We start from the raw sequence: 25,793 nt of genomic DNA, 5'->3' as shown, positions 1-25,793 counted from the left end.
AAGAAATAAACAAAAGAAACATGGCATTCAGCAACAGGAACTAGGAAACAAGGCAGAGTCTAAATCAAAACTAATTGGAAAAAAAGGACCGACAGACCGCACATGACACCTTCCAGAATCCATTTTGTATGAAATACTATAAATTATTGCCCTGGATTGTAAATGATGTGTCAATTTCCACACACAAAAATATGTTTTTATATCACATTAATTTAATGTTGCAAAAATGAGTACACACCATGAAAGTCTAGCAAATCTTAGATTTAAAAAGTAAAATTCACAAGGGTCAGGGAGACAGAAACATAACTTGCCCATAACACTTCTATACATTTGCTTAACAGTAGTAGTGTAACTGCTGTTAAAAAATACCAAACATTAACAGTATAACTTAACTTACACTTATGATTTAATGTAATATTTACACTAACTTAGCATAACTTATCCTTCAATTCAAATTGCAACTTCAATCAAGGATCCAGGCGCGCAATCCTCTCCTCAAACTTTCCAGGGCGTCCTTGTGCTGCAAAAACACACACAAACAGAATAATGACCACTCCTTGAAGACCTTTTATGTGAAAACACAAAAATTTATCTCAAGCAAAAAAAAGCTTGTGGCCAGACAAGAACAATGTATCACACTTGACATATGAGACAAAACCCAGTGTGAAACTGATTCGCACTATGTTCACTGACCATTGTGCTGAGGAGTCGTTGTTGGATTGATCTCATGTCTTTTTTCAAATGAGCCATCTGCAAACAGTGAAAGGCTGTCAGAAGGTGTGGAGGAACCACTTAGACATAGTGGGCACAAGTTGACCCATGAGATAACGGGAAGATCAAATTGTTGGTATCATTCGGCTCATAAATGATGAGACACACAAGCTAACATTTTATATCAAAAGCCACTTCAGACCTGGGATGTGAAGAACGGCTCCTCGTACTCAAGGTTTGAGTGCAACTCTCCCAGGGTTCTCTTCAGGACCTCTATGCTAAATGAAAGAAAAAAACGAACAAAAAAAAGCAAACTATTGCCATAAATGTCCACTTCATCCTTCATGTTTCAAGTAGGATTAAATTAAAGTCACTAATGTTACTCCAAATTTGATCTCCCAACACACACACACACGCACACACGCACAACACACACACACAGACAATTTTCAGTCATGTTATTGAAATCATTCTCCACAGAGCGCAAACTTTACCTGTTGGTTCCCTGCTCACGATATGACTGGAAGAAAGTCTTCTGATTTTCCATGCATATCTGTAACAAAGAGGCCATACACTGATCACTCACTGGTGAACTCACAACAAACCATACACTCATATTTCAAGTGACTATGTAGAATTGTCTGTGTGCGTGCACGTGTTCGTACATGTGCATGTGGGTGTGTGCGCCTTGAGATGAGAGAGAGCAAATGTATATTACATTCAGGTCTTTATCCACGCTATTCAGGACAGCCTTCCCCTGCTCCAGATTGTAGAGCTCTTTCATAAGGACATTCTTGACGTCTGCAAACTTATTAGTCCTGTACAGTATGGGAGGAAAACATACCCAGAGTTTAAACATTTATTAAAAAGGGAGAGAAATCTATCAAGGGGAAACAATGATTGAGGCCTTCAGAAGCCATAGTCGAAGACAATATTAAATTAAGTTATGTCCTTTCAAAATGTTTCGTTGGCAATATAGTAGATACTGACTGACCTGTGTTTGTTAAGCTGCTTGTTAAGAGAGAAGAGGTGTTGCTTGACAGTCTTCATAGTTTCATTGTAATAACCTTCCATTAACTTGATGTAGTTCTTCTTCTAAAAACAGTATAAAGTTAAGTCGTTTAAAACCATAGTGATTCGTATGTGATCAAATGTAAATTGTTATTTACGGTTAGGGATGGGAATTGAGAAACGGTTCTTGTTGAGAACTGGCTCCCACCTAACCAATTCCTTGCAATCATTTGCTATTTTTCTAACAATTCCCTTAGCGATTCAAGTAAGCACAAATTACGTCGCTATGCACGTTACGCAACATGCGTAGCGACGTAGGTTACTAGCGCAGCCAGAAACAATAATGTTAGGCAGAAGCGCGCCAAAGTTTGGTTACATTTAGCTAAGAAGGACGTGAGTAGAGCGACGCGCAATACTTGCAATGTTGAAATTTCAACAAAGGGAGTAAATACCTCAAATGTGCAAAAGCATTTGTACATGCAGTATGCCATGTTTAACGGAATGTCGCGTGTTTGATCCGCTGCTTTTCGTGTTAGCTCTATTTCTATAATTATGAAATCTATCTTGCAAATCGCATCTCATGTTTTATTTCAGATGACGAGGAGAGGCACTGTCTGACTGGTTCAGACACCAGCAGTACTGTACCTCTCGCAAAATGTCTAAGCAAAGGACTGAGGAAAGTAATCATGCAGTGACAAAGTTAAAGACTTGCACCCATTTGCCACTGTAGAAGCCCCTGATTTTCGGTAGGTGATGATTTCTATTGTAGGACAATGTTTGCATTCTTCCCTCCTAACAGAATGTTTTGCTCGCCCCAATTCTAAAGAGATGACAAAACTTTATTTTTTAAAGGCTTCACTCTTAGGTTTGTAATGTCATATTTACAAAAAGTTGCAATATATAAAACAAAATGATCATAATCGTTTGTGCTTTTTTTTCCTCAAATGAGAATCGTTGAGAGAACCGATCAAGAATTGAATCATTAAACGGAATCGGAATGGCAAAAATCGTATCAATTCCCATCCCTATTTACTGTACAGTAAAATATTTGGCGATAATCTCCAGTACATTCATATATTTTCCACCTGTAAGTTTAGTTTAGATTTGAGTTGTGGAGACAGATTACTCAGGTTAACTCCAACATCCACAAACTCTAAGTCGTCCAGATCCATCTCTCCATTTCCCCCATCTTTTTCCCAGCGATTCATCATCATTGAGAAGTTGGTCTGCTCATGGCTCACCTCACCTTCAATGCTCTTCTCAGCAACTATAATTGACAAGAAAGTCCACAGGTCCATGGAACGTATTTTTCATCTATGTTATGACTTCTTTTAATAGTTTTCATCTCATTCACAAAGGTGACATGGTTTATCTTGCCTAACTTTACTAAAGCAAACAGTACCATTAGTTTAATCTTGCATTACTATCATCATTGTTCTGTTACAGCTGCAGCTGTTGAGAAATGTGCTCTATAAATAAAGTTGTAATGTATTGTATTTTATAAGAGCAAAAGGTGGAATTACAGTGATCCCTCATTTATTGCTGATAATTGGTTCCAAGATAAGTGAAAATCTGCAATGTGGAGTCAATATTTTACAATATCTGACTTTTATAATTATATTGATTTATTGACTGATTCTGCTGACGTGAACAAGGTGGATGAGTGGATCATGACTGTGGGAGGCAGAGATAAAGCATGGTTAGAACTGTTCTTGCAGCTCTAAGCCAATCAGTGGCAGGAATACCATGTTTCCATTGGTCTCATCTCCTCTAATGGCCAATAGTGCGCTGTAAAGTCAAATGGACAGACGCTCCCACGCTCCAAGAGACGCCGTAAAAAGTCGCGATGCAACTTAAATATCCACAATATTTAACATTCTTAAAATCCCGCGATGCACTGAGACTGCGAAAGATGAAGCGCAAAATAGCGAGGGATCGCTGTACTGAGATAACTTAAGCGCAATTAATGCAAAATGTGCTTTTAATAATTATGCAATATTTTTTTTTTCTTACAGGAGTTGAATAAGACATGATGTTTCAAGCCAGAGATGCACTTCCTTTTTTGTCTCTCTTTTTCCTCAATGTTACTGGACAAGGAGTTGTGGCGCTTTCGAGCAGGTCCTGTCATTACAATGTTAAAAAGAAATTTTTAACATGGGTCAGATATTTCCTCTTATTGTTTCAGAAGCCTTTACAATATCTCACTATTAATCATCGTCACGCGTTTGAGACACTGTTGCTTTGTGGTTAGATGGAGAAGCACCAAGGATATTGGTTGAATCAAAGTTTACCTGAGGCTAGGGTATCAGAAGAATCTTCATTTGAGTGTGCCGTTTTCTGTCGGGACAAAACATGATGCAGTAATTCATATTTGAGAGTGGCTATTATTTCAGAGTTACTATTTCTCCACATAAGAAACACAAGAACCTAACCTCTGTTTTCGGACTAGAAGCCTGTAAGGCAATTGCCCTTTGCTGAACTCCAATGGTGAATGACAGATTGAGGGAAACCTGAGATATAGAAGATTCCTCACTGAAGCTGCAATTCACGTCAGGATTCGTGGTGGCTCCAGGAAAATGGGATTGGGGCAAATCAGTGATCGGGGATAGATTTATGGGCGTTAAAAAGGGAGAAAAAGACAGTGGAAGTGAAGACGGTTGGATCACACTTTTCTAAAAACAAAGGAAAGAACACAAGGTTAAAATAACAGATAAAAAGTACTGCATGGTTAGTGACATCAAGAGTAACGTAGAGAATAGTTTTTGCAGTGCCCCTTGACAAAACTTACTACACTGAAATTCTGCCTCTAGGGTCACTCCTTAGGAATTAGATCAACAGGCCAATCAGTGCAGTGTGCGCAGTGACTTCAGTGCCAACTAACATAACTTCATTTTCGGATTTCTTTTTTACATTTTGTCAGAAACTCTCCCACATGACATCCATGACTGTCATGTGTCAGCTGCGTATGCATCTCAAAGCGGACAAATTCCACACAACTGCCTTGAAGTCATAAGAAAGGGATTCTGTGTTTCATTGTTATTTAGCAGACTTGAACCGACAACAATGATGAGGCGATACTAGTAAATAATTAGTACCCAGAGGCGTTGTTTTACCTCCTTTGGTGAGAAACCCGGTGGCAGTCTGACGAGAGGTGAGAAGTCCAACTGCGGGGACTGGGTGGACAGTTCAGGGACTGTAAAGGTCCAAAATACAGTGTATATAAATACAGACAATACAGTATATAAATTAGATACATACACTCAATCAATACTTAATATTGATAATTAGGATTTGATTTGCAAAGGACATTTCTATTTATTGTTGAAATTGCTGGGTAGATTAACATTCGTCTTTTTTCAACTTTTAATTCATCAATTCTGTATTTTCTTGGTACTGTAAGGCTATTAACATTAATAGTGCCATGAAAAAGTATTTGCTCCCTTCTAAATGACCCAGTGTAAAAAAAACTTACGAGCCCCTTGTTCAATCTGAATTTGCTGTGGCTAATCACATTTTTCTGTTTTATCATATGATTTATTATACAGCTGCAGTGCACACTGACAAGACTGTCCAATCTGAGGACATGCATAAAGCGTATAAAATCAAAAATGTAGCTCATTTCAATACATCTGTCCTTAACAGTACTTAAATGACTTACGTCGCATTTTCTTGATGGAGGAAGGGGAGGTCTTGCGGACAGGACAAGGACACTTAGATATCTGTTGTTGGGCATGAACCTTCGTGGCATTGGATTTGTTTGGTTGAATACTTTTACATGCCTGCTGGCAGATAGAACAGTAGAGATGTAATGTTGCTTTTCATCACGAGATGTTGGCTGGTGTACTGTGAGACAATTACGGAATCAGAATATCAGTAAAACATGATAAACAAGTAACTGACATGACTTCCGAAAAGACCCTTGCCTTGGTTACTTGAGGCTGCTCTGATGCTGACAGGCTCTCATCTGTGGCTGGCTCTTTATAGCTCTTTGCTAAGGTTGCACTTCGCCTGGGTCTTTTGTTGACATTGAAGGGACTATCAGGCTGCGGAATATCCTTCTGAAATTCCATTGGCTTCTACAAATGAATATTATTTGAGTGAATAACAACACATTGTGGCTGACTGTAGTAAGGTACCATGAGCACAGTATCTCTGAACACTTCCTTACCTTGTTGAGTCTTGAATTTCTTTTTCTAGGTTTTGGAATGCTTTTGGGTACGACTGGGGATTTATCTACCATGGCAGAAATTGGGAAGTGAGCTGTACAGACATGTGTTCATTAACCATTTTATCAGCATTATTATTTCAATAACCACTTTGTCAACATTTTAATATATGAATTGGACCAAGACAAATGTTTTACTTGAATTATGAGGCTGAAATCGTTTTGAAGTCACTGGTTCATTTTGGGCATATGTCATTTTAACTTTGGTTTTCTTGCTTGACTCTTTCAGCGTGCGGACATCTGGGGAATTGATATTGTCTCTGCTGAACAGATGCTTCTTTCCATCCCGCTTTTCCTAAAATGTACAGGTCAAATTCATGCCAATGAGTAGCAGTTTTTATTCAACATACCCAAAACCACTGAATTACCACATGGCAAAAAAAAAAAAAAGAAACGAAAAAAGATACTTTTGTGGCTAGTTGTCTTGATCTGGTTGCGGGAAAGTACACTGAAGAGTCACGGATACCTCTGCAAATCAACAAATGTATAATGAAATAAGATGACTCTTAATACAAAGTATTCTCAGTTCATTTCATTAATCATATGGTAGACCATCAGACCAAATTTCGCCAACAGTTAGACGTACTTGCTTGATGTGGGAGAATTGCCAAGGAATGTCTTGCCCTTTCCCTAAACAAAAATAATGTGGTTACAATAATGTTGGATTCAAATATCACGAGCTACAAAAACACAATATTTACCCCGATACTGAATGGCTCATCAATGCCAAATTCAAAAACATCTTTTCTGTGCAACAGAGAAAAGTATTAAAATCGGAATCCAAAATGCCAACTTTTTCTGTTGAATGTTATCACCTTTTGTTGACAGAATTTGATGTGATCTTACTGTGGAATTTGGTTACGTCTTTTGCTTGTGCATTTTTCTATAGCAAATAAAAATAATCTTTAGCAACTCAACATCAAGGCTCCTCTCAGTGAGTAAATAATAAAGGTAGAGGGTACTTACTTCACTGGTGAAAAGTAAGCTGAAGGTCAAAAATAGGGTTAAAAATGAATACATCTGGTCTATGTTAAGTTCTTGCAGAAAAACACCCATTAATACAACAATAGTGTGTGTACCTGCTGACATTAGGTGGAATCCAGCGTTGAGGTTCACCGCCATTTTTGTTGTTGTTCTTAGAATAATAGCTAGAGATACGTTTCACCATGTTGCCTACAAACTCTGTAGCTCTCTTAGTGAAACACAAAGTATCATTATATCAGAAGCTTTCATTTGTCTGACGTAGTTAATCTTGATGGCGAAAAACTTGAACCCGGACAACGTCTAGTCATAATATTGCTGTCGTCCACCCAAGTGAAATATATTCTAACTTTCAATACCAACTCATGTGAACTGAATATGTGTCTTTTAAACCAACAAGTGGTCGTGTTCAGGGTATTCAAAATGGCAAAATATTAGACTTAGCAAAGATTCTGCAGATACATCATTGACCATAAAAAAATGCAATACCGATTTTCTGTAATAAAAAACATAAAACAATAACATAATACCTTATCATTTGAATTTTTTTCCTGGTTGGTTTTTGATGCCTCAGTTGAAGTTGCCACCAATGATTGCTTGCCTCTGTCAATGGTTTTGTCAAGTCGTTTGCCCTGGGCCTCTAGCTCTTTAGGAAGGTGAAGCTCAAAATCATCTGAGCCCCTGGGAGTTTTTTCTTTAGAGCCCTTTTCATTAGATATCATAAATGACGTGGCTGTGGCACTTCCTTTTGTCGCAAAGCGTGACTTTTTCTCTCTGACGGCCTGTTGCGGGTGGTGAGTATGTTTGCCATTGAGGTGCTTTTGCTTACTCAAACCTGCAACTGTCTGGGCAGATTGTAGGCACTCTTGCTTCTTTGCAACATTTGAAGATTGTCCTGCAAAGATCACAGGGTTGCTATTTAAACATGATGAAAACAAATATTTCATGGGTCAATACACTTAATAACTTTCAGTAGCAAAGTGACAAGATTTCCCAAAAATGGCAGCCACTTGTCACATTGCTACGTTCAGGGATGATACTATGTGTGCATATTGCTTACCAGAATTTGGCAGAAGATTGCTTTTTTGTGGCGGCCTTTTGGGTATTTCCGAAATTGACAGTTTATTCCTTTGACACCTTTAAGGTGAGCACAGAAGAATTATCAGACAGAAATGCAGTATACTATGCAGTGAGCAATGGAGATTTATTGCTGTCCTTACGTGTTTCTCTCAATTAAAGGCTGGGTGTCAGGCACAAAAGAATGATCTGCAAGTGTGAATGACAAAGTAATTATTTTATACACAAAACACTGTTTTTGGAACCGAATTGTGTGGCAAATACCTACCCTGAAACTGCTCTATATCCTGTCCTGTTTGCATTCTTTCTGGTTCTCTTAATACTGGTATGCTCTATAGGACGAGCAAGTAAAAAATATCACATAGGTGTCAAACTCAATAGGACAAGGGGGGACATAATTCAAAGCATACTTAAGGTTCCAGGCTAAACATAGCATTTATTGAACAAACCAATTCAAAATATGAATGTTGCTGTTATTTTTGGGCAAGGTTCTGAGTTGCAGAGTCTCAGAATGAACTGCAGGTGTTTTTCACTGAGGATACTCCATGTGATATTTTGTTAATTTTCATTAGAGAGAAACATTGCTCACGCAAATTTGTGCATTTTATTTAAAATGCACAGCTTTTCAGCTTTTGCATGTAACCAGTGTTATGGAATGTATACAGATCATTCAGTAAAGCAAATGTTGCGCCACATTATGGGATTTGCAGCTCATTTGTGCCATAATAAAAAAAAGAAAAACGACAGAGGGACTCATAGGAGGTACAGTATTACCAGTATGCTTTACTGTAATTATAATTTTGTTTGACTAGTATCACATTTCTTCAATGTGTTATTTTTTTACAAACAAGGTGTAATGTTAAACATTAAACAATAATCTATGTGATATTTTCTTTTCTCCTTAGTGTTGCAATTACAAAATCTTTGTGATTTTTTTTTTTTTTTTTTTTACTATTTGGCCAGATGTACCTGCAGCCTTGGCCAGTTGGTTTTGACATGTGTAAAAAATGTTTGAGTAAATGCAACTTTCATTATTGAAACTGAGATGAAACATGATGTGAAGAAAGGTCAAACCCTCACTGAAAAATATACATGGTTTAAGTAAATTGGTTCAGTTGTACATGTAAAAGAACTGTGATGTGTTACATGCCGTAGATACAAAAGCATGACTCATTAGGACAATGTGGGTTTGTTTTCCCCATTCAAAGGTTAACTATACAGTATTTGTTCTATGACCACTCAGAAGTAATATACGTACATAAAATCAATATACAAATTTACAATATAAAAATAGTATCTAGTAAAACCATACCTGCTTTGTCCGGACACATTTGGAGATTTCATCAGTGGTCTTTTGTTTTGCGAGGTTAGCATTCTTCTTTCTATCAGAAACACAAAACATCTCCAGAGAAGGTTTCCCTTTGTTCTCTGCTGAGATGTCTAACATACAGAAATAGGAAGTAATGAGTATTATTTACTGATATGATCAAAGAACAAACAACACCCTTTAAGACTAAGGGCCTTATTTTCATGCACAGTGCAAGTTTAACGCAAAGCGCAATCTAACTGTTGGCATGGGTGTAGTTTTCTTCCTTTTGGTATTTTCCTAGAGTCCACAGGTGGAAGAGAGCATTTGCGCCATTAGTGGAATGCAGACGACTATCGGCCAATAGAAGCAGCTCCCCCACATTCCCATTAAAGTCAGAGCGGTCAAACTGCACGTAGTCCTTAACAATGGGGAAGCAGAAATTGACTCACTGGGACTCATGCAAAGTGTGTTTATACAGGTAAACTTCAGGCTTTCCCCTTGTAGCTGATGCGACATGGGTATTTGAAGACCGCCTTGCACCTGCAATTTTATGTTCGTGTTTGACATCCCCAACGCATAGTTGTGCCGTGCAGTCAGGGTGGTGTAATCAAAAATTTAAGTTGATTTTTATAATAATTTGTTCAATGAATTGATTTCTACAATGATTCAGAGGTATTGTCCTACTCTGTTGTCATATTTATCGATGAAATGCAATGACATGCACTATACTACATGTCTGTGGCACTCAGAATCTGTCTGCCTGTGCCTTGTTTACATCCACCCAAATCACGTTACGTAACTAGTGCAACTATTTTGACCTGATTTTAAGTAGTCTAAAATCTAGTCTCCCTTTACCCAACAAATTGCTAGACATTGGCTCTGTACAATAATGTGGTTGTTTGAAAGGCTCTTGATGCTCATCAAGTTGGCTGCCCCATTCTAGTGTCACGTACTTAATTTATGTATGTCCCCTTTGGAACAGTCGTTGCTTAAGGTGGTCAAGCCAGAAAGCATCATATTGGCTGCGCTCTGGAAATGAAAACACAGATTGGCAAAATATTCTAAATATTTTAAAAAAAAACTCTGTAAAGTACAAAAAGTCACTTCTAAAGATGTTGGCTGTTCAATTCCAAGATATGAGAGCGAGCTCTTGTCATCGTTATCTTGGGACACTTGAGTCTCAGGGACTAAATTCTGCTGGAGAGTGACAACATACCACATTTCAGTCTAAGATGGCAGACATAGACGGTTGGTAAAATCCTTATTTGATTCCCTGTTTTACTCACTTTATCCACAACTACATGAACAGTCTCCTATTCTAGGGCTGATTATTGAAATAGGGTATCAGTATCTGTGTGTAGTGTACACATGGACACGCGCACATGCGCGTGCACGTGCACACACACACACACGCACACACACACACACACACACACACACACAGGAGAGTTTAATGAACTGTTAGTTGTTTCGCCATGGTACCTGCTGCCTGGCAGTATCTCCTTCAAGCTCCTCAATTAGAGGTCTGGAAGCTTGAGGGCTCTGCGCAGAACTTCACAAAATCAAAGTACCAAGTATAGGCAGTTCCTAACTTTTTACAACTTAATGGGATACTACTAACACTTGTTGAAAGACAGATGCATCAATGCAAAGCATGTTAATGCATGTTGTTTTACATTTTAAAGAATGATACAATTTGTGGTTGGGACAAGCCTCCATCTTATGAAGTCTACTTTGATGAGAAGCAAATCTGTGTGTGTTTGTACACATTTTACTATTATCATAATCAATAACTCTACAAAAAAATAATACTGTTAATTTAAATATATTAATTCAACAAGATATCAAATAAGGATTTTAGGTATGTAATTGTTTAATATTACTTCTAAAAAAATTTATGTTGATCGAATGTGCACTTTACCTGGGATTTGTTCTCTTCAATGTCAATATTAAGTGTCATGTTAACAGTAGACCTCTTTCCAAATGTGCTCTGCCAAGGGAGGAGACATATTAGTGATTTCCCAAGTGTTCTTAAACATATGTATTAAATATAATCTGCTAGTATTTGCAGAGCATCATGTGACTGAATCTGGAAAACAGTTAACCACTCAAAATACATTCACACACAAATGACAGCTCAAATCTCTATCAATTTATTTTACCCCTGCGGTACGTCTACATTACCACATGTAGTGAAATTTGATAGTAAAAGGAATAAAATAATGACTATTGAAGTGAGTCAGCGTTTGACCGAGAACCACCCTTAAGCAAAAAAAAAGAACCACAAATGAAGCCTAAACATCAGATTTTGTCACCTTCAGTAAGCTCTTAAAGACACTGCGCAAAACAAAAGGTGTTTTAAGTTCCATCGTGTGGCTCTGCTAAAAGATTCTGCCTTCTGTCGGAAGGAACTGCTTTCACCAATTTTGCCGAATGTAAAAGTTGGCTGTGCAAATATTGGGATTCAGGAATTAAGTAGATCATATCCATTTAAGTGCTGAATAACAAATACTGTGTGAATGTCTGCTTTACTTTGATCTTTCCTTGTCCATAGATGCAACGAACAGTCTGGAGGATGTCTAAGGTGGAGCAAAAGCTGATGAAGATATTTGATCCTTTGACACTACCTGCCATGATTACTGCAGACAGCTGTAAATGTAAGATTTGTTTCATTCCCTTCTCTGGAAGAAATGAAAACAAAAAAGTCAGACGTTAATTCTGTAGTACACTAAATGGTACAGTATTTGGTAAAATAGTGACATGAGAATAACAGGAATATATTTCTATGAATTTGAACATTCAGAGATCAATGGTGCTTGGGAAGGAAAGTGCTTGATTCCCAATATCTCAATTCAACATTGCTTTCGGAAAGGGGCTTTACTGTCCTTTGAACCATGCAGTGCAAAAATCAAGGCTAAGCCCCAATGCATTAATTCATAGCCAAAGGTGATGGATGTCTCAACACTTTGGTCGGTAAGTGTATGTAATGTACCTGTAACACTGTAGCTGTGGATCTCATTTTCAGGGATACAGATTGATTCCCAATAACCTGTCTACATCAACGGGATGCCAATAATCAATCATTCAGATGTACGTATACATTATAAATACAACAAAATAGATATTTAATATCAAAATCTTGACATACCTGAGACTTTTCATCAGCACATGAGAAATAAAAAGAGATGCTTTGGCTGCCAAGGTTGAAGTCAATCCAGAACTTGTCAGGATTGTCATCAGCGGGTTTCAGAAGCTGACGGCATGTGTAATTATCGTTTAGACCAATTGCATTAAACATGAGAAACTATCATTCTACAACATCAAGCAAATCAATTGTTGTTATTTTAACCACTTGCTTTGCATTGTTGGAATGTTCTCAGCCAAGACATAATTTACAAACCGTAGCAACTGACCTTGACATTCCCCAGAAACACTTCTAAACATGGGTAAGATTTCACTCTGCAGCAGAGAGGACATTTATTAGTGAAATAAGCACATCTTCATTGTTGCACAGCTATCAATAATCTATTTTCACGGGCAAAGGTAATTATTCAACATTGAACCCGCAGCTCATTCCTCGTACAGTCAATTTATTCCATTTATAAAAAAAATAAAAAAATAACAAATGTTTTAAATTCATCAATTATATGTGGATTTTCACTGTACGGAGGCTGTCCCAGTCCCTATCTCCTGCAAATAGTTTTCAACCAGAAATGCTGCAAAATTACACTTTTGGCTTATGGCTGAAAGACTTTAGCCACAGAAACAACATAGCCAAAACAGTAAGCTGTGAAGACGCAATCAGTTCAAACACCGTACCTCAGAGCTGTAAGGCAGATGTGCTAATCAATTATCCATGTTGCCCCTTTTTGGCCAAAGTTACATTTTATTTGATTGGTGTATACCTTCGATTGTCTCCTTGTAATCCATTTACGAAGTTCAGAAATGTACGACAATCCTAAAATGAGACAGGTTGATATGAAGTGGCATTACAATGCATTTTAGGTAAAAGTACCATAAACTGTAAATACCAATGATGGACAAAGTGATGCCCAACAAGTGTGCCATGGGAGATTTGTATGTGTTCTATGGCAAATCATCCAAATTCACTTAATTGGCCTAAAAACAATTCCATCTTTGTTCAACAGAAAGACAGAACCACTCGATTCCCAAAAGACTAATTAATTTGCGTATCCACTTTTTCTGATACTTTGTCTTGGCTCAATAAAGTTTGGGAATCACTGACATAGCAAATGCTTTACCGCTTCAAACTCCAAAGGGTGAATTTGTCCAAAAGCACAGGCTACTTGAGCTAGGCTGAACCAGACGGCGGGCAGCTTCTTTTTCTGGTCAGCTGTGGTCATTCGGAACAATACCTCGATCAGAGAAACCTGGAAATCGTAATCTGACACAAACGATTTTGTTTTAGTTAGTGTTCATAAATAATTTTTAAAATGAAACAGGATTATGATGTTTAACACAATTATTACCCCCACAGTGCATAATCTGAGCAGCCATCTCTGACCTGTATAATTATGACAAAAGTGAAAATCATGTAATAACTGTCATTTTACTAACTGTAAAAACTATTTAAAATGATAGTGACTTGCATCATATCTGAGGCCTCCTGTGAGGTCAGCACCTTTTCTTTCTCAGGCGACAGTGCAAATTCTTTCAGAATTTTGTTCAATGCACAGACTGCCTGTGTGCACATTAATTGTTAGATTGAAGACTATGCAATGAGGCAAAGCAGTTGAATGTTCAGCAAAATTGGCAGATCAAACCTCTTTTCTGATGACGATGCAAAGTCTGGGATCATTCACCAAATGGCCGAGAGAATACAGGAAAGGTTGGATTCCCACCAATGCTGTAAATATACGGGGCATTATTACAGTCATTCAGAATTCACCACAGAACTGCTAAAATGTAGTGTATCTTATGGACCTCTCTTCTCATATTGCTTATTCTATGCCCTGAAAATAGGTTATTATGAAGAAGAATACCTTTATTGTCATTGTACAACAGCTATACAAACAAATTAAGATATTCCACCAGTGGGAGAAGGCATGCAACCAAATTAGAGTTCGGTATCTTGCTCAAGCACACTTCAACATGGTCACCAAGGGTGAGGACTGAATCGACAACCTTCAATTTGGGAGACAGACACTCTACCACTGAGGGACATTGCCCTTATTTAAAGTTGTCAATATGATCAGCAGTCTGTGTGAGGGTCATTCTCGACGTCAAAATGATATCAGGATATATATCCGATATCAGGTTACATTTATTACACAACATTAATGTGGAGGGGGAAAAGGGCATTAACAAACATACCTTTTTTGGACGCTTCAAGGATAATCTGTCGCAAAAGCAATCAATCACTTAATTGTATGCAGTAGAATTTATGAAAGTACAATGTCCTAGCTTTTCAGACACTATCGCACCGTGACAGCATCAAAGAAGTCCTCTGACAGTGTAGACAAAGATTTATCCCTCTGCGGTCCGTGCTGAATCCACACTTCCTTACATTTGATAAACCACTGAAACATGTGCACAAAAATCTGATTAATTAAAAAAAAACTGTTTATCCTTCTGATTCTTTGGCACGGTATTTGTTTATAGTTGATATACTTATCTTTTGGATGAAGCCTTGCTCTATTATTCCTGCAATTCCTTGACTGCCACTAGGAAATTTCAAGTTTCTCCCACAATTATGGAGGACTGTAAAAGCTACGCAGGCAGCATTGAAATCTTTTTCATTCAAGCTCTGTTAAAAAAAAAAAAAGAATACCCATGGTTTCACTACAACCCAACACAAGGACCACAGCAAAAGAGAGTATCCAAATTATCTGACCCAAATGATAAGATCATCCAATTTGTTGAGAAACTGCGCTGAACATTTGAAAGCCTCATTGGCGTTGTTTTGCAGGAATGATCTCAGAGCGGTAACATTTCTGCTCTTGAGTGCCTCAGCGATTGCGTTCTCCAACTGCAAATACAAACGTTTCTATTGCTGTCATTGACTAGAAAAGGACAGACAGATAGATACCGTTGTCATTATTTTGGATTAGAAACAACATATTTTCTTTTGGAAGCCTTTAGAATGCAATACCATCCTTTATTTGTTTGATTTGTCATTACAGTATATGCTTTTATAAATTGCACTTCTGCTGTGCTTTTTTATTAACATATTACAATATTTCCCGCAACCCTCGTGAGGATAAGCGGTAATGAATGAATGTATAATTAATTTTTGATTGGCTGGAACAGAACTGGCATTCCCATTATTTTAATGTGGTAACAAAAAGTGTGATAACAAACCAAATGGAAGGAACCACTGTGTTTAGTGTACATTTTGTAGCATTTTTGCCTAGTGATTATGTGAGCACGTATCTTGGCTCAATAAAATTTGGAAAACGCTGCAACGCTGTATATATTGACATGTTATACCTCTGAGGCCATTCTTCTTGTTTCAGTGGAATTTGGTTTGATCATCAAAACATCTGGAGGGGAAAAGGGAGAGAGAAAAGCATGTGTACAGTCGGCCTTAGTACAAAAAAAAAAAAAATGAAATTTTGAGGTCAAATTATCTTCACCTTAAATTTCACCGGAAAGCCAAATGAACTTTCATGAACTTTCTCCGGATTGTGCTGTGCGTGTGTGGCTGTGTTACATCAGCACTACAGTTATATGCGACCTACCAGAAACAGTGTAAACCTTTGTTGTTTGTTTTGTTTATCGGCACAATAATGTAAAAGAAACAGGTCATCAATATTAAACGTATTTAGCCTCTGTACACACAAGGAGCAACGCGGCTACATTAGCATACGGCGTTGGTTTACGATAGTTTAAAATTAAAGGTTTAGCGTGACACGCAGTTGCCAGAAGGCGTAATGTTTAAAGGTCATAAAATAACCTTACAATAGATTTCATTTACCAGTAGGGTGAGAAAAAATGGAGACAGTGGTACGTAAAGTAGCTTATAAAGTAAGGTTCCTGCTACATAGTCCTCGGGTCTGGTTCACACCCGCCAAATCCTGTTGTCCAATAAACTCGCGAACAGTTCCCGATGATCTGCTGCGACAGCTAAACATCCGGGTACTTGTTCGAAGGTGGCGCGTTCAGAAAAGCGCGCCAAGCGCACAGTTGCGCAGTAGTTCACTACGACCGTTCGGAAACTTGAAGCGTGCTGTTCGGTTATTCAGAATGCACTCAAGATTGACAACTCAAATAAAAGCTTGAGCAAAACATTTCTCCACGTGTTGTAATATATTGCATTGACATTTCAGAAAAAAAATTGTTGCTGATTATAATTCTTAATTCATATTTCCAGGACTAGATTTTATTTAGTAATATGAAAACCTGCTGCGCTAGAAAAAAAAAAAAAAGAAAGCGTCAGAATCAATGCAAAAAAAAAAAAGAAAACCTAGAAATGTTTATCTGCGTCTTAGTAAACATTTGTTGAACAGTGTACCAAACATTTGGAATATAACGAACGGGGGTAGTCAGTCTTACAATTCTCTGAAACATGAAAATTTGTCAATTTGGTTTTACCAACATGTAGCTACTTTTATGGCATTAGTACTGCTGCTTCTTGAACTACTTAAGTAGTAACATTTGTTTTGCTAAAATAATCAATGCCAGACATTTGATCACTTATTTATTACACAAAATAAACATTATGTTTAGAATAGCTCAACAGTCAAGACAAAATATATTTGTTTTAGTCCCTCTCAAATACATACATTAGAATTTTGGAAGATTTGAGAAACTTTTTTTTAAAATAAGGTGTCTTAAGTGTAAGATGGAAAAAAAGTGCTTTTGGTAAATAGATACATTGACATTTTGTGAACCTCATTTCCAATTTAAGTCCAAACATTCATGTGCTTTCTTGTGCAAATAAAACACTGGAACATACAAGGACATAGTAGGTTAACCTGGAAAATGCCGATAAATATAGATGCATTTCCTGTTAGTGTTGATTCCTCCCACAGATTCAAAACTAAATCATTCAGAGTCTAGGTGTAAAAAAAAAAAAGTTTATTTATTTATTTATTTATTTATTCATGCATTCATTCATTCATTCATTGATTCATTCATTCCCCAAAATGAACAGTCAATATCACAAGGAAGTAATCATTTTCAATAAGTGTGCTTTTCATTTTTGGGGCAGCATCTTAAAAAAAGTGAACCATGCTATGCTCACATTCTTTGGGCACAGTGTGCTTGTAGTTATGGCAAACTAACTTGTAATTTTCTCCATGATTATTGTCCCAGTATTTCTCTCCACAAACCTCGTACTTGATGGCAAATTCTAACATTGCCCCAGGCTGCAGGAATGGAGGGACAGGCAAGTGGAAACGGAACGTATCACAAGTGAATTGACCTCGTCCTTCACAGATCTTAGTGGTAGTAGAGACCCATGAGGCCTTAGTTTCGGCACAGCTCTTCCACTCTGTAAATGAATAGCGAGCTGTTACGTCTTTTTCAAAATCTAGATTGAGCACTTGTGCAATTCCGATGACACCAAATTCAAAACACAAGACTCTCTCGAGACACACTTTGTGCTTGTAGAGACGATGCAAAAATCCTGGATGATCGCTGGTCTGTTGGTCAAAAAGTGGTTTTAAGTAAGGCAAGGATATCTCCAACTGGTTACCATCGGCCAACTCTGCGGCCATCAGCAATCTAAAGCTGACGTGCTGTGGTATGGATGGTTCGTCTCCAGATTTGAAAAACTTGATATCCTCCAGGTCAAGGCCTAGGGAATCAATAAATCGTACACCAACATGTCTGCATTTCCTTCTCTTCTCTGTGGTAGGCGGCAGTGACTGTGAGCGTCGTCGGATGATGGATTTCGGTATGGGTTCACACAAGAAAGAGTGGAAGTCCCGAGTGCTTGGCGTTGACACTCTAGGACCTGGTGGGCGGATGGGAATCAGCCTCTTATCCACATCATTTTTTACTTGCCTTAGCATCTCATTCAGATTGATGGCTATACAGGGCTTTGAAAAAACTCTACCAGCACTAGACAAATGTGTCTCCTGCACAGATGTTGTAGGCAGAATCTTCTCTTGTCCAATAAACCACCCTCTGTCCATGGTGTCAGAGAGCTGGTGTCCTCCTCACCTGCAAATAATGTTGGGAGTCATTCACCTTAATTGTATGTAGTATGTGTGCACCATACGCTTATTTGAAATAAATAGTGTGTGATGGAACAGATTTTAACACACTAATAGAGGGAGGATTCGTAAAGCTTACTCTTCACTAAATTGAAGCACGGCGTCCAACAAACACACAATACAGAATAAAATTATTGTTTTGTTTTGTTTCTGGACTATAAGTCGCGTTTTTTTCATAGTTTGGGTGGGGGGGCGACTTACACTCAGGAGCGACTTGTATATGTTTTTTTCACAAATTTTTACTTGATCATTAAGACATCACTTACTTACAAGTATAGTTGACCACTTCACATGTTATTTTTAGTATAGTTGATCACTTCACACGCTTTTATATCTTTATCTTGAACATATTCAAAACATTAAAAATAGAGAAAACATCAAATAAAGCAATTAACACTTTAAAGCACCATATCCAAGTCCACTGTCTGCTGTATGTACACTTGCTCCATTTTTGCTCCTCTTATATTTATTAATATTATTTATTATTATTTGTTTATTTATCATTTATTCAACACTCTTATTTATTCATTGTTTGTGCCTTCTTGTTTTTTTTTGTGTTGCTTCTATGCATATGTGTACTATCTCACCGAGGGATAGTGGGAACGTAATTTCAATCTCTTTGTGTGTCTTGGTATATGAAAAAAAATCGACAATAAAGCAGACTTTGACTTTGATAAAACAACCAAATAAACAAAACAAAAAACTACATCTGAAAAAAATTATATTTTCAGACAAAACTGGATGAGGGCGCTCTAAATTTCACCGTTGGCCGTGACTCATCAACTGGGTGGGCTTAAGAAAAGTGGCACCAAAAAGAAACTCATATTTTGCAGGTTACAAACTTCAAGTTGTAAAATATGCAGCTGAAAACAGTAATCGAGCACCAGAAAGAAAGTTTGGAGAACCGTGATGTACCAACAGATTACTATTTCAAGTGACGTCAGTGGCACGGCGCGGCGCGGCGCGGCGGTTGTTTACATAAAGGACAAACGTACCCAGGTAAGGACTACCGGCATCATTAGCGGTGACCATTTCTAAGTGACACAGAGGACAAAGAGTTTGAAGGAATTAAGGATTTGGAGTGACATAGAAGGTTTGAAAAAATATTATGGCTTTTACGCATGCCCGGTCCTACTCTACTGAGTCGGGGGCCGGCCCTCGACCGAGTGGCTGTCCGCGAAGGGTGCATGGGGCTCGGACATGGCCATGACGCACGCCCGGTCCTATGCCATGGAGCTCTCGTGTCTGGAAGTCCACGCCGCCACACGCTTGGAAGTTTGTTTTGTTTAATAAAGAGCCGTTTACCAAACCCACGTCTATCCTTGTACTTTGTTGACGCTACAATATAGTTATATACTAGATCTGTGGAATAAAGACGAGGCTGACGTCAGGGCGCACGCGCGGCGATGTTGACAAAGGACGAGGAATTTGATCGATGGATTTAATGGATTTAAAGTGCACGGATGGTTTGATACTATTATTGCTTATATTATAGTTATTTGAAATATAGATTATCTATCGTGATATGAGCCGTGATATGATATTTTGAAGCGCAAGCGCCCTCAGCCGCGCACACCCATTGTTGACAAAGAACGATCGATGGATTTAATGAATTGGAGTGACACCGAGGATTTTATAAACGTGTTATTCATGTAATCGTTTTCTTTAATAACTCTATATATGTTACGTCAGGCCCATTCTCAGCTCTTCGTTTGTGTTTGTCACGTTAGCATACCTATCGTTTAGCCTGTTGCTATCGTATCGAACGATCGATGGATTTAATGAATTGGAGTGACACCGATGGTTTTATAAACATGTTATTTATGTAATAGTTGTACTAAATCACTCTATATGTTACGTCAGGCCCGTTCTCAGCTCCTCGTTTGTGTTTGTCACGTTAGCATACCTATCGTTTAGCCTGTTGCTATCGTATCGAACGATCGATAGATTTAATGAATTGGAGTGACACCGATGGTTTTATAAACATGTTATTCATGTAATAGTTGTCCTTAATCACTCTACATGTTACGTCAGGCCCGTTCTCAGCTCTTTGTTTGAGTTTGTCACGTTAGCATACCTATCGTTTAGCCTGTTGTTGCTATCGTTTAGCCTGATGTTGCTCGTTCATGACTGTTTATGGTGTGGGATTTTGTCGAATAAATTGCCCCCCAAAATGCGACTTATACTCCGGAGCGACTTATATCTGTTTTTTTTCACTTTTTGGGGCATTTTATGGCTGGTGCGACTTATACTCCAGAGCGACTTATAGTCCAGAAAATACGGCACTTTTTTTCATGGCCGCAAAACACCAGTTCACCACAAATTTCTTGTAAATTATATATCTATTTAATTATTAATCATTATTATAAAATTGATGTATACACACATCAGTAAAAGCAAAACTTGCATCTATATTTTAATTAAAAAAATATTCAAAATTTAAGTTACATTTGGCTTCAACAATTTCAAGAGGCACTCCAAATATTGACCATCATAGACTTTGTTTAACGATGTACATTATATGGCAACTACTGCTTAGGTGATGTTGTCCAATTATTCAATGAAATCGCTGCAGATGCATTTTAAATTTCTTGTCTAAGAGCCACCAATTTAGTCAGTTTCCTGCAATACACAACTTACTTCAATATAGGCCTAAATGCACATAAAATACATATGTAGCAGTTGCAATGTCATTGGACACTGACCAGTTTAGGTCACCGCATAAGCATAAATGTCTGGAAGCTAATGGCAATTACTTTAGCACCAAAGTTTACGTTTACTGATTATTTTGACCAACTGTAAATACCGTCTGCTCCTGCTGTGCGGGCTTTGGCCTCTTAAGGGCAGTATGGTGCCATAAGTGCATGGAGAACACACAATTTGAGTTTAGCTCAAAGTTCCTTTTGAGATTTATTCATATGAATTTTTTTTTCTCAGATTAGGAATAATATATGATATCGAGAATTGTTATATTATTGTCTGTATGTTTTCCACCACTGGTTTTATGTGAGCGGTATACATAACTGAAGACTGATTTAATTGCCCATAATTGTGAAAGGCGACCAGTCCATGACTAAGTCACTGTCAGAAAGAAACTCTGATTCGAGCCCAGGCGTAGTTCTCAGACAGCTGGGAGGATCAGATTGGAAAAAAGATAAAGCATGAATAGATAATTATTTCGTACATCTTATTTTACACAACGGACGCCCGATTTTTATTATTTATTTATTTATTTATCTATTTTTTCAGTTTAATGTATTTACATACGACAACCCAAAAAATAAAACAATAAAAATGCGCTGTCAGGGTCCAAATTTGATGGGGGAAAGGCAACGGCATGTTAAAAAATAACTGAAAGGGAGAAAATAACGGATGGGCCTGTATTTGACGAGTACGTGCAAGGCTGCACGTAAGGTATGTTGAAGTTGTGCTTCAATAAATTCATTAAGTGACATAAACTTTATCTCACCATAGAACAATCGCGGATCTGTGTTTCAGACTGCAGCCTGGACTTGATCCTTCATTTCCGTGTGTTTCGGCGATACGACTTGATCTGTAACTTTAGCCCCATAAACGTCAAACAAGATAAAATAAATGCACCGCTCCAGCTTCTTTCGATAACGATTTGTTATGGAGGGAGCAACATTTTAGGAAGCTGCACATGAACTGGTGTTTTATGGGAGATTGAGTGATATTAAATTAGGTGGCCCACGTTTAAGACGAATACAGCATGTTTTCTCGTAGCTGTCTTTTTCCGCTCCAGATATACGCTATTGCAGTTTTTTTTTTAACGGTGAAGCAGACGAACTCTCTGACTTTATTGTTCTGATTTAAAAACCACGCCTGAAAGCTTAAACTTCAAGTCCCACAATGCACCTATACAGTTTACGTCAGGACTGACAGCAAGCCAGTCGCTGGTAGGTAAACAAACCTGTCACTGGCTGGGAAGGCGAGCCAAACAAAGCGAATAACCTCTATGGCCATGTTATATATTTTATAATGGCGATAGTGCGGACGTACAAAAGACAATACGTAAGTTATGCTAATATGGAATCGAAGCTGATATGTTGCCGAAAAGTAGAAGCTAAATGGGAAGATGGTATAGCTACACGCTTGGCAGAGACATGCAGCTATCCATACTGACGCATGATGCACTGCAGTACTTTTACTTTTTGCAGTACTGCTAACATCCTACAGCAAAACATCAAATCCAATAGAGCTTTTATTCTCTTTCGCTCGAGTGTTAATTACCTTGGCAGACTCAAATGACCATCACCGCTGCAAAACTACAACATGGGGCCCATCATACAAGAGCGCGCAGCATCCACGACACTGAAACGCGTCGTTTCCAAAGAGAAGATCCGCGTCAAAAACACGGAAAATAGCGGACCAAATACAAGGTAGGACTTCAAATCAAACCGCTGTGATTAACTTATATTGTATCGGGCGCTTATTAGATAACAGTGACCCATCTTTGTTTTCACAGTTTAAAGAAAGGGAAGAAAATGAAGAAAGCCGTCGGCCAAGTGCAAAGTGGCCTGCCAGGACCAGGTCAAAACCAAAACGTCGTGGGAACAGTGCAGCAGGTGAATTAACGTCAAATATATGTTACATATACAAAACTTTTTTGTGCAAACTTGATTGTCATGGTATTCTGATTTCATATAATGGATATGTTTGCATGATCTAAAATTTGCTTTGACACTATTGCAAATTGTAGTCGATGAAGAGTTTTTTTTTTTTTTTTTTACAGGGTTCACAGCCAAGAAGTTCCAAGTTTAAATCCGGCACCTCTCAGAATACAAGCAAACTCCCCAGGTATATTTTGAGGAAACTTTTGTATTAATACCCAAAGCTCTGTTTCAGGTAAACACAATTTCTGAATGCTCACAAGCTTTAGATTTCCATGTATGTTTGTCTTTCCCACAGCCCGGTAGAAGCGCGAGATGCAAGACCTCAACTTAGCCAACATTCGAGTGTGCACAGAAATGAGGAAAGGAGAAGCCATCACCGGGCATCACAATGCAATACTGAGCTACAACCGAATCACAAGGGGATGGGCAAGAATCGACGAGCACTCTCTCTTCCGCTTTCCCCTATATCGGGACTACGACACATGCCGGGGCATTCTCCAACCCCTAGACCAGAGGCCCTGCAGGACCCCTACAAAATTGACGACAGTGACAGTGCCAGTGACCTATCTGACTCGGAGAGGTTGCCTGTGCTGCCATCGCCTTGTACTCCTTGTACACCTCCTCATCTAAATCTGCGAGCTGAGGTCATTAATTCTAGTGATTTCCCACTGGACATCCCCGGACCACATGGGAATGGAAATGATGAAGATGGGGAGACACCTACCCACTATTACCCAGACTTTCTTCCGCCACCTTTCAACACCTGGAGCCTTAGACAGCTTGCAGTGTTTCTTCATACAGAGGGACGTGGGGCCCCCAGGCCTAAACCGGTTGGGCCTTTGGAGAGATTCCTGGAGAGATTACTGCAGTTAGAGTGGCTCCAGATTCAAACCGTTCAAGCTGAGAGCAGCCGCCCACCTGGGAGACACACAAAGCCTCAGACCACATCTGGTCACTCACCTAGACCTCACACAGCTCCATCATCCCGACTTAACTCCCCAAAAGGGCTGCGGCACAACCAGCGAGCCTTCCCATATGTCATCAACCCGCCGTCACCTGCGTCTGCTGCCGCACAATCCCGCCTGCCAGTTTGCACCCATTGTCACATTCCCTACCCTTTGTGCAACGGGAGTTGTTCTGCATATGCCTACCAGCGCCACTCTCGTCTCAGCCCACTGCTGGAGCGTAGAACCCGACCAGGGGCGCCTGTGAAGAGGAACTGCAGTGAAACACAAGAAGTCACCAGAGAAGGTAGGAGCCAAGGAGTACAAGGCGGAGGTGGAGCCCAGTTTCCAGTGAGCCCCTCAGCAGGAATGAGTCATCTCAGGCATATGCATGCAGCAGGCAATGCTCGAAAACAACCCCAGGATATGGGAACAAACCCAAATGCTCGAGGTCAGGTGAGGAAAAGTCGAGTTAGAACCAACTCTGAGACCGATGTTAAGAAGGAACCCGGTGTGGTTAAAGCAGCAGGCAGTGACAAACTCGGAGTAGGGCCAAGTAAGAAGGGGGCTATCACCTCAAAGAAATTAGAAGACTGGCAGAGGACACCAGCAGAAGGTCAGGCATCTAAAACCACCATGAAAAGAGCTGCTAAAGCGCCACAGTCTCTTTCTAAAGCGCCTTCTAATGGTGCAAAATCAAAAAATGTCCAATCTGCTACAAAATAAGATAGTAACAAAATAATAATAAGTCAGCCTATAGTGCTTTATTTCTCTGTGATCTCTTGGCACTAGAGCTTGAACCTAGGCTTGCTTTCTCTCTATTACTAACACCTTGTGATGTTATGCCAGTGTCCAGATAACTTTCAAGAGGTACCATATAACAATATAACTATCAGAATTTCAAAGCACAACATTATATGGAACAGCAAATAACCAATACAACGTTGCAGTACAAGCAGGAGGGTGATTGTGTCCTCAGAAAACTCATGCAATTTCAACCAAACTACAATGCAGTTATTTTCTTGTTATGCTACTAATGTCTAAAAGGCATGAAATTGGCAACCACTTGCCAGCTTTGAACGTAAATAATACATAGTGATGCTTACCAGCTATTGATATACACACATTTTGTCTCTGAATAATGATCATAGCCATTGGTGATACAATTTTAATGTAATGTGTTTTCAGTATTCAGTATTTTATTTATTTATTTAATTATTTATTCACTCACTCACTTTGCTTTTTGGTGCCTCATTTTAAGACATGTCCTATGTGTTTATTGCATCCCTGTCTGAAAACTGAGCTTATTGATAAATTGCAGTGCACTGAAGGAAAGTGTGCTAGTTTTACATAGTGTCACATTTTTGTTCAAAAGGGCTTCTTGTGTGTTAACACGTGGAAGGTCGTCTTGGAAAATAAACTGTATTTTTTGCATAGAGCTCTTACGAAATTGATGGTAATGTTTGCTATGAATGTAAATGGATATTTTTCCAAATTTTATACACCATAGTTATATTTGTGTAATGTATTGTGTTAGAGTTGTATTCATCATTGTCATCATTATGTTTACATGTGTCATATACATCATGAAAAATATTTATTAAAAAACACCTAAATATGTCAACTCTGCTGTCTCATTCTTAACTCGTGGTTTAGTGTAATGTTAAGACTACACATATGTATGCTAGGTCGAGACATGGCTTACAGTACATTGCATTA

The 25,793-nt window shown here is 38.6% G+C and overlaps 3 protein-coding genes across 10 annotated transcripts; 1 reads left to right on the top strand and 2 right to left on the bottom strand.

The window, feature by feature from the left end:
- Positions 1-192: 192 nt before the first annotated feature.
- Positions 193-16,435, bottom strand: sycp2 (synaptonemal complex protein 2). 7 transcript variants are annotated; one of them, XM_049752108.2, is made up of 44 exons: positions 16,252-16,435; positions 15,765-15,817; positions 15,169-15,303; positions 14,950-15,081; positions 14,759-14,863; positions 14,649-14,673; positions 14,099-14,181; positions 13,925-14,016; positions 13,805-13,839; positions 13,577-13,719; positions 13,220-13,272; positions 12,728-12,773; positions 12,463-12,567; positions 12,307-12,367; positions 11,847-11,995; positions 11,236-11,304; positions 10,419-10,511; positions 10,268-10,343; positions 9,318-9,445; positions 8,274-8,337; positions 8,149-8,194; positions 7,989-8,065; positions 7,459-7,823; positions 7,027-7,139; positions 6,914-6,932; positions 6,763-6,830; positions 6,649-6,694; positions 6,534-6,577; positions 6,355-6,415; positions 6,086-6,242; positions 5,891-5,955; positions 5,646-5,798; positions 5,381-5,501; positions 4,836-4,915; positions 4,155-4,394; positions 4,014-4,059; positions 3,736-3,843; positions 2,808-2,989; positions 1,706-1,806; positions 1,430-1,529; positions 1,206-1,264; positions 914-989; positions 694-750; positions 193-520 (listed from the first exon to the last, which is right to left on the bottom strand). In XM_049752108.2, exons 2-44 carry the CDS (start codon positions 15,807-15,809, stop codon positions 464-466), a joined length of 4,080 nt encoding a protein of 1,359 aa, XP_049608065.1. In that variant the 5' UTR covers positions 15,810-15,817; positions 16,252-16,435; the 3' UTR covers positions 193-463. The 7 variants fall into 7 exon arrangements, 6 of the variants coding, with proteins under 6 accessions (XP_049608065.1, XP_049608059.1, XP_049608061.1 ...); XR_007488147.1 differs by lacking the exons at positions 15,169-15,303; positions 15,765-15,817; positions 16,252-16,435 and having other exon boundaries at positions 914-984; positions 5,891-5,982; positions 14,759-14,996; XM_049752102.1 differs by lacking the exons at positions 15,169-15,303; positions 15,765-15,817; positions 16,252-16,435 and having other exon boundaries at positions 5,891-5,982; positions 14,759-14,996.
- A 526-nt stretch (positions 16,436-16,961) lies between these two features.
- Positions 16,962-22,242, bottom strand: ppp1r3da (protein phosphatase 1, regulatory subunit 3Da). The gene is made up of 2 exons (XM_049752120.2): positions 21,966-22,242; positions 16,962-18,443 (listed from the first exon to the last, which is right to left on the bottom strand). The coding sequence occupies exon 2, from the start codon at positions 18,413-18,415 to the stop codon at positions 17,492-17,494; it is 924 nt and encodes a 307-aa protein (XP_049608077.1). The 5' UTR covers positions 18,416-18,443; positions 21,966-22,242; the 3' UTR covers positions 16,962-17,491.
- A 147-nt stretch (positions 22,243-22,389) lies between these two features.
- Positions 22,390-25,698, top strand: fam217ba (family with sequence similarity 217 member Ba). Of its 2 annotated transcripts, none has more exons than XM_049752114.1 (5): positions 22,390-22,528; positions 22,756-22,896; positions 22,983-23,082; positions 23,250-23,314; positions 23,426-25,698. In XM_049752114.1, exons 2-5 carry the CDS (start codon positions 22,790-22,792, stop codon positions 24,798-24,800), a joined length of 1,647 nt encoding a protein of 548 aa, XP_049608071.1. In that variant the 5' UTR covers positions 22,390-22,528; positions 22,756-22,789; the 3' UTR covers positions 24,801-25,698. The 2 variants fall into 2 exon arrangements, with proteins under 2 accessions (XP_049608071.1, XP_049608070.1); XM_049752113.2 differs by having other exon boundaries at positions 22,393-22,528; positions 22,738-22,896.
- The last annotated feature ends 95 nt before the right edge of the window (positions 25,699-25,793 follow it).

Source organism: Syngnathus scovelli, chromosome 2 (assembly GCF_024217435.2).
Source record: "Syngnathus scovelli strain Florida chromosome 2, RoL_Ssco_1.2, whole genome shotgun sequence".
Lineage (NCBI taxonomy): Eukaryota > Metazoa > Chordata > Actinopteri > Syngnathiformes > Syngnathidae > Syngnathus > Syngnathus scovelli.
The sequence above is the reverse complement of the archived record's forward strand: the minus strand, read 5'-3'. Positions and strand labels throughout refer to the sequence as shown.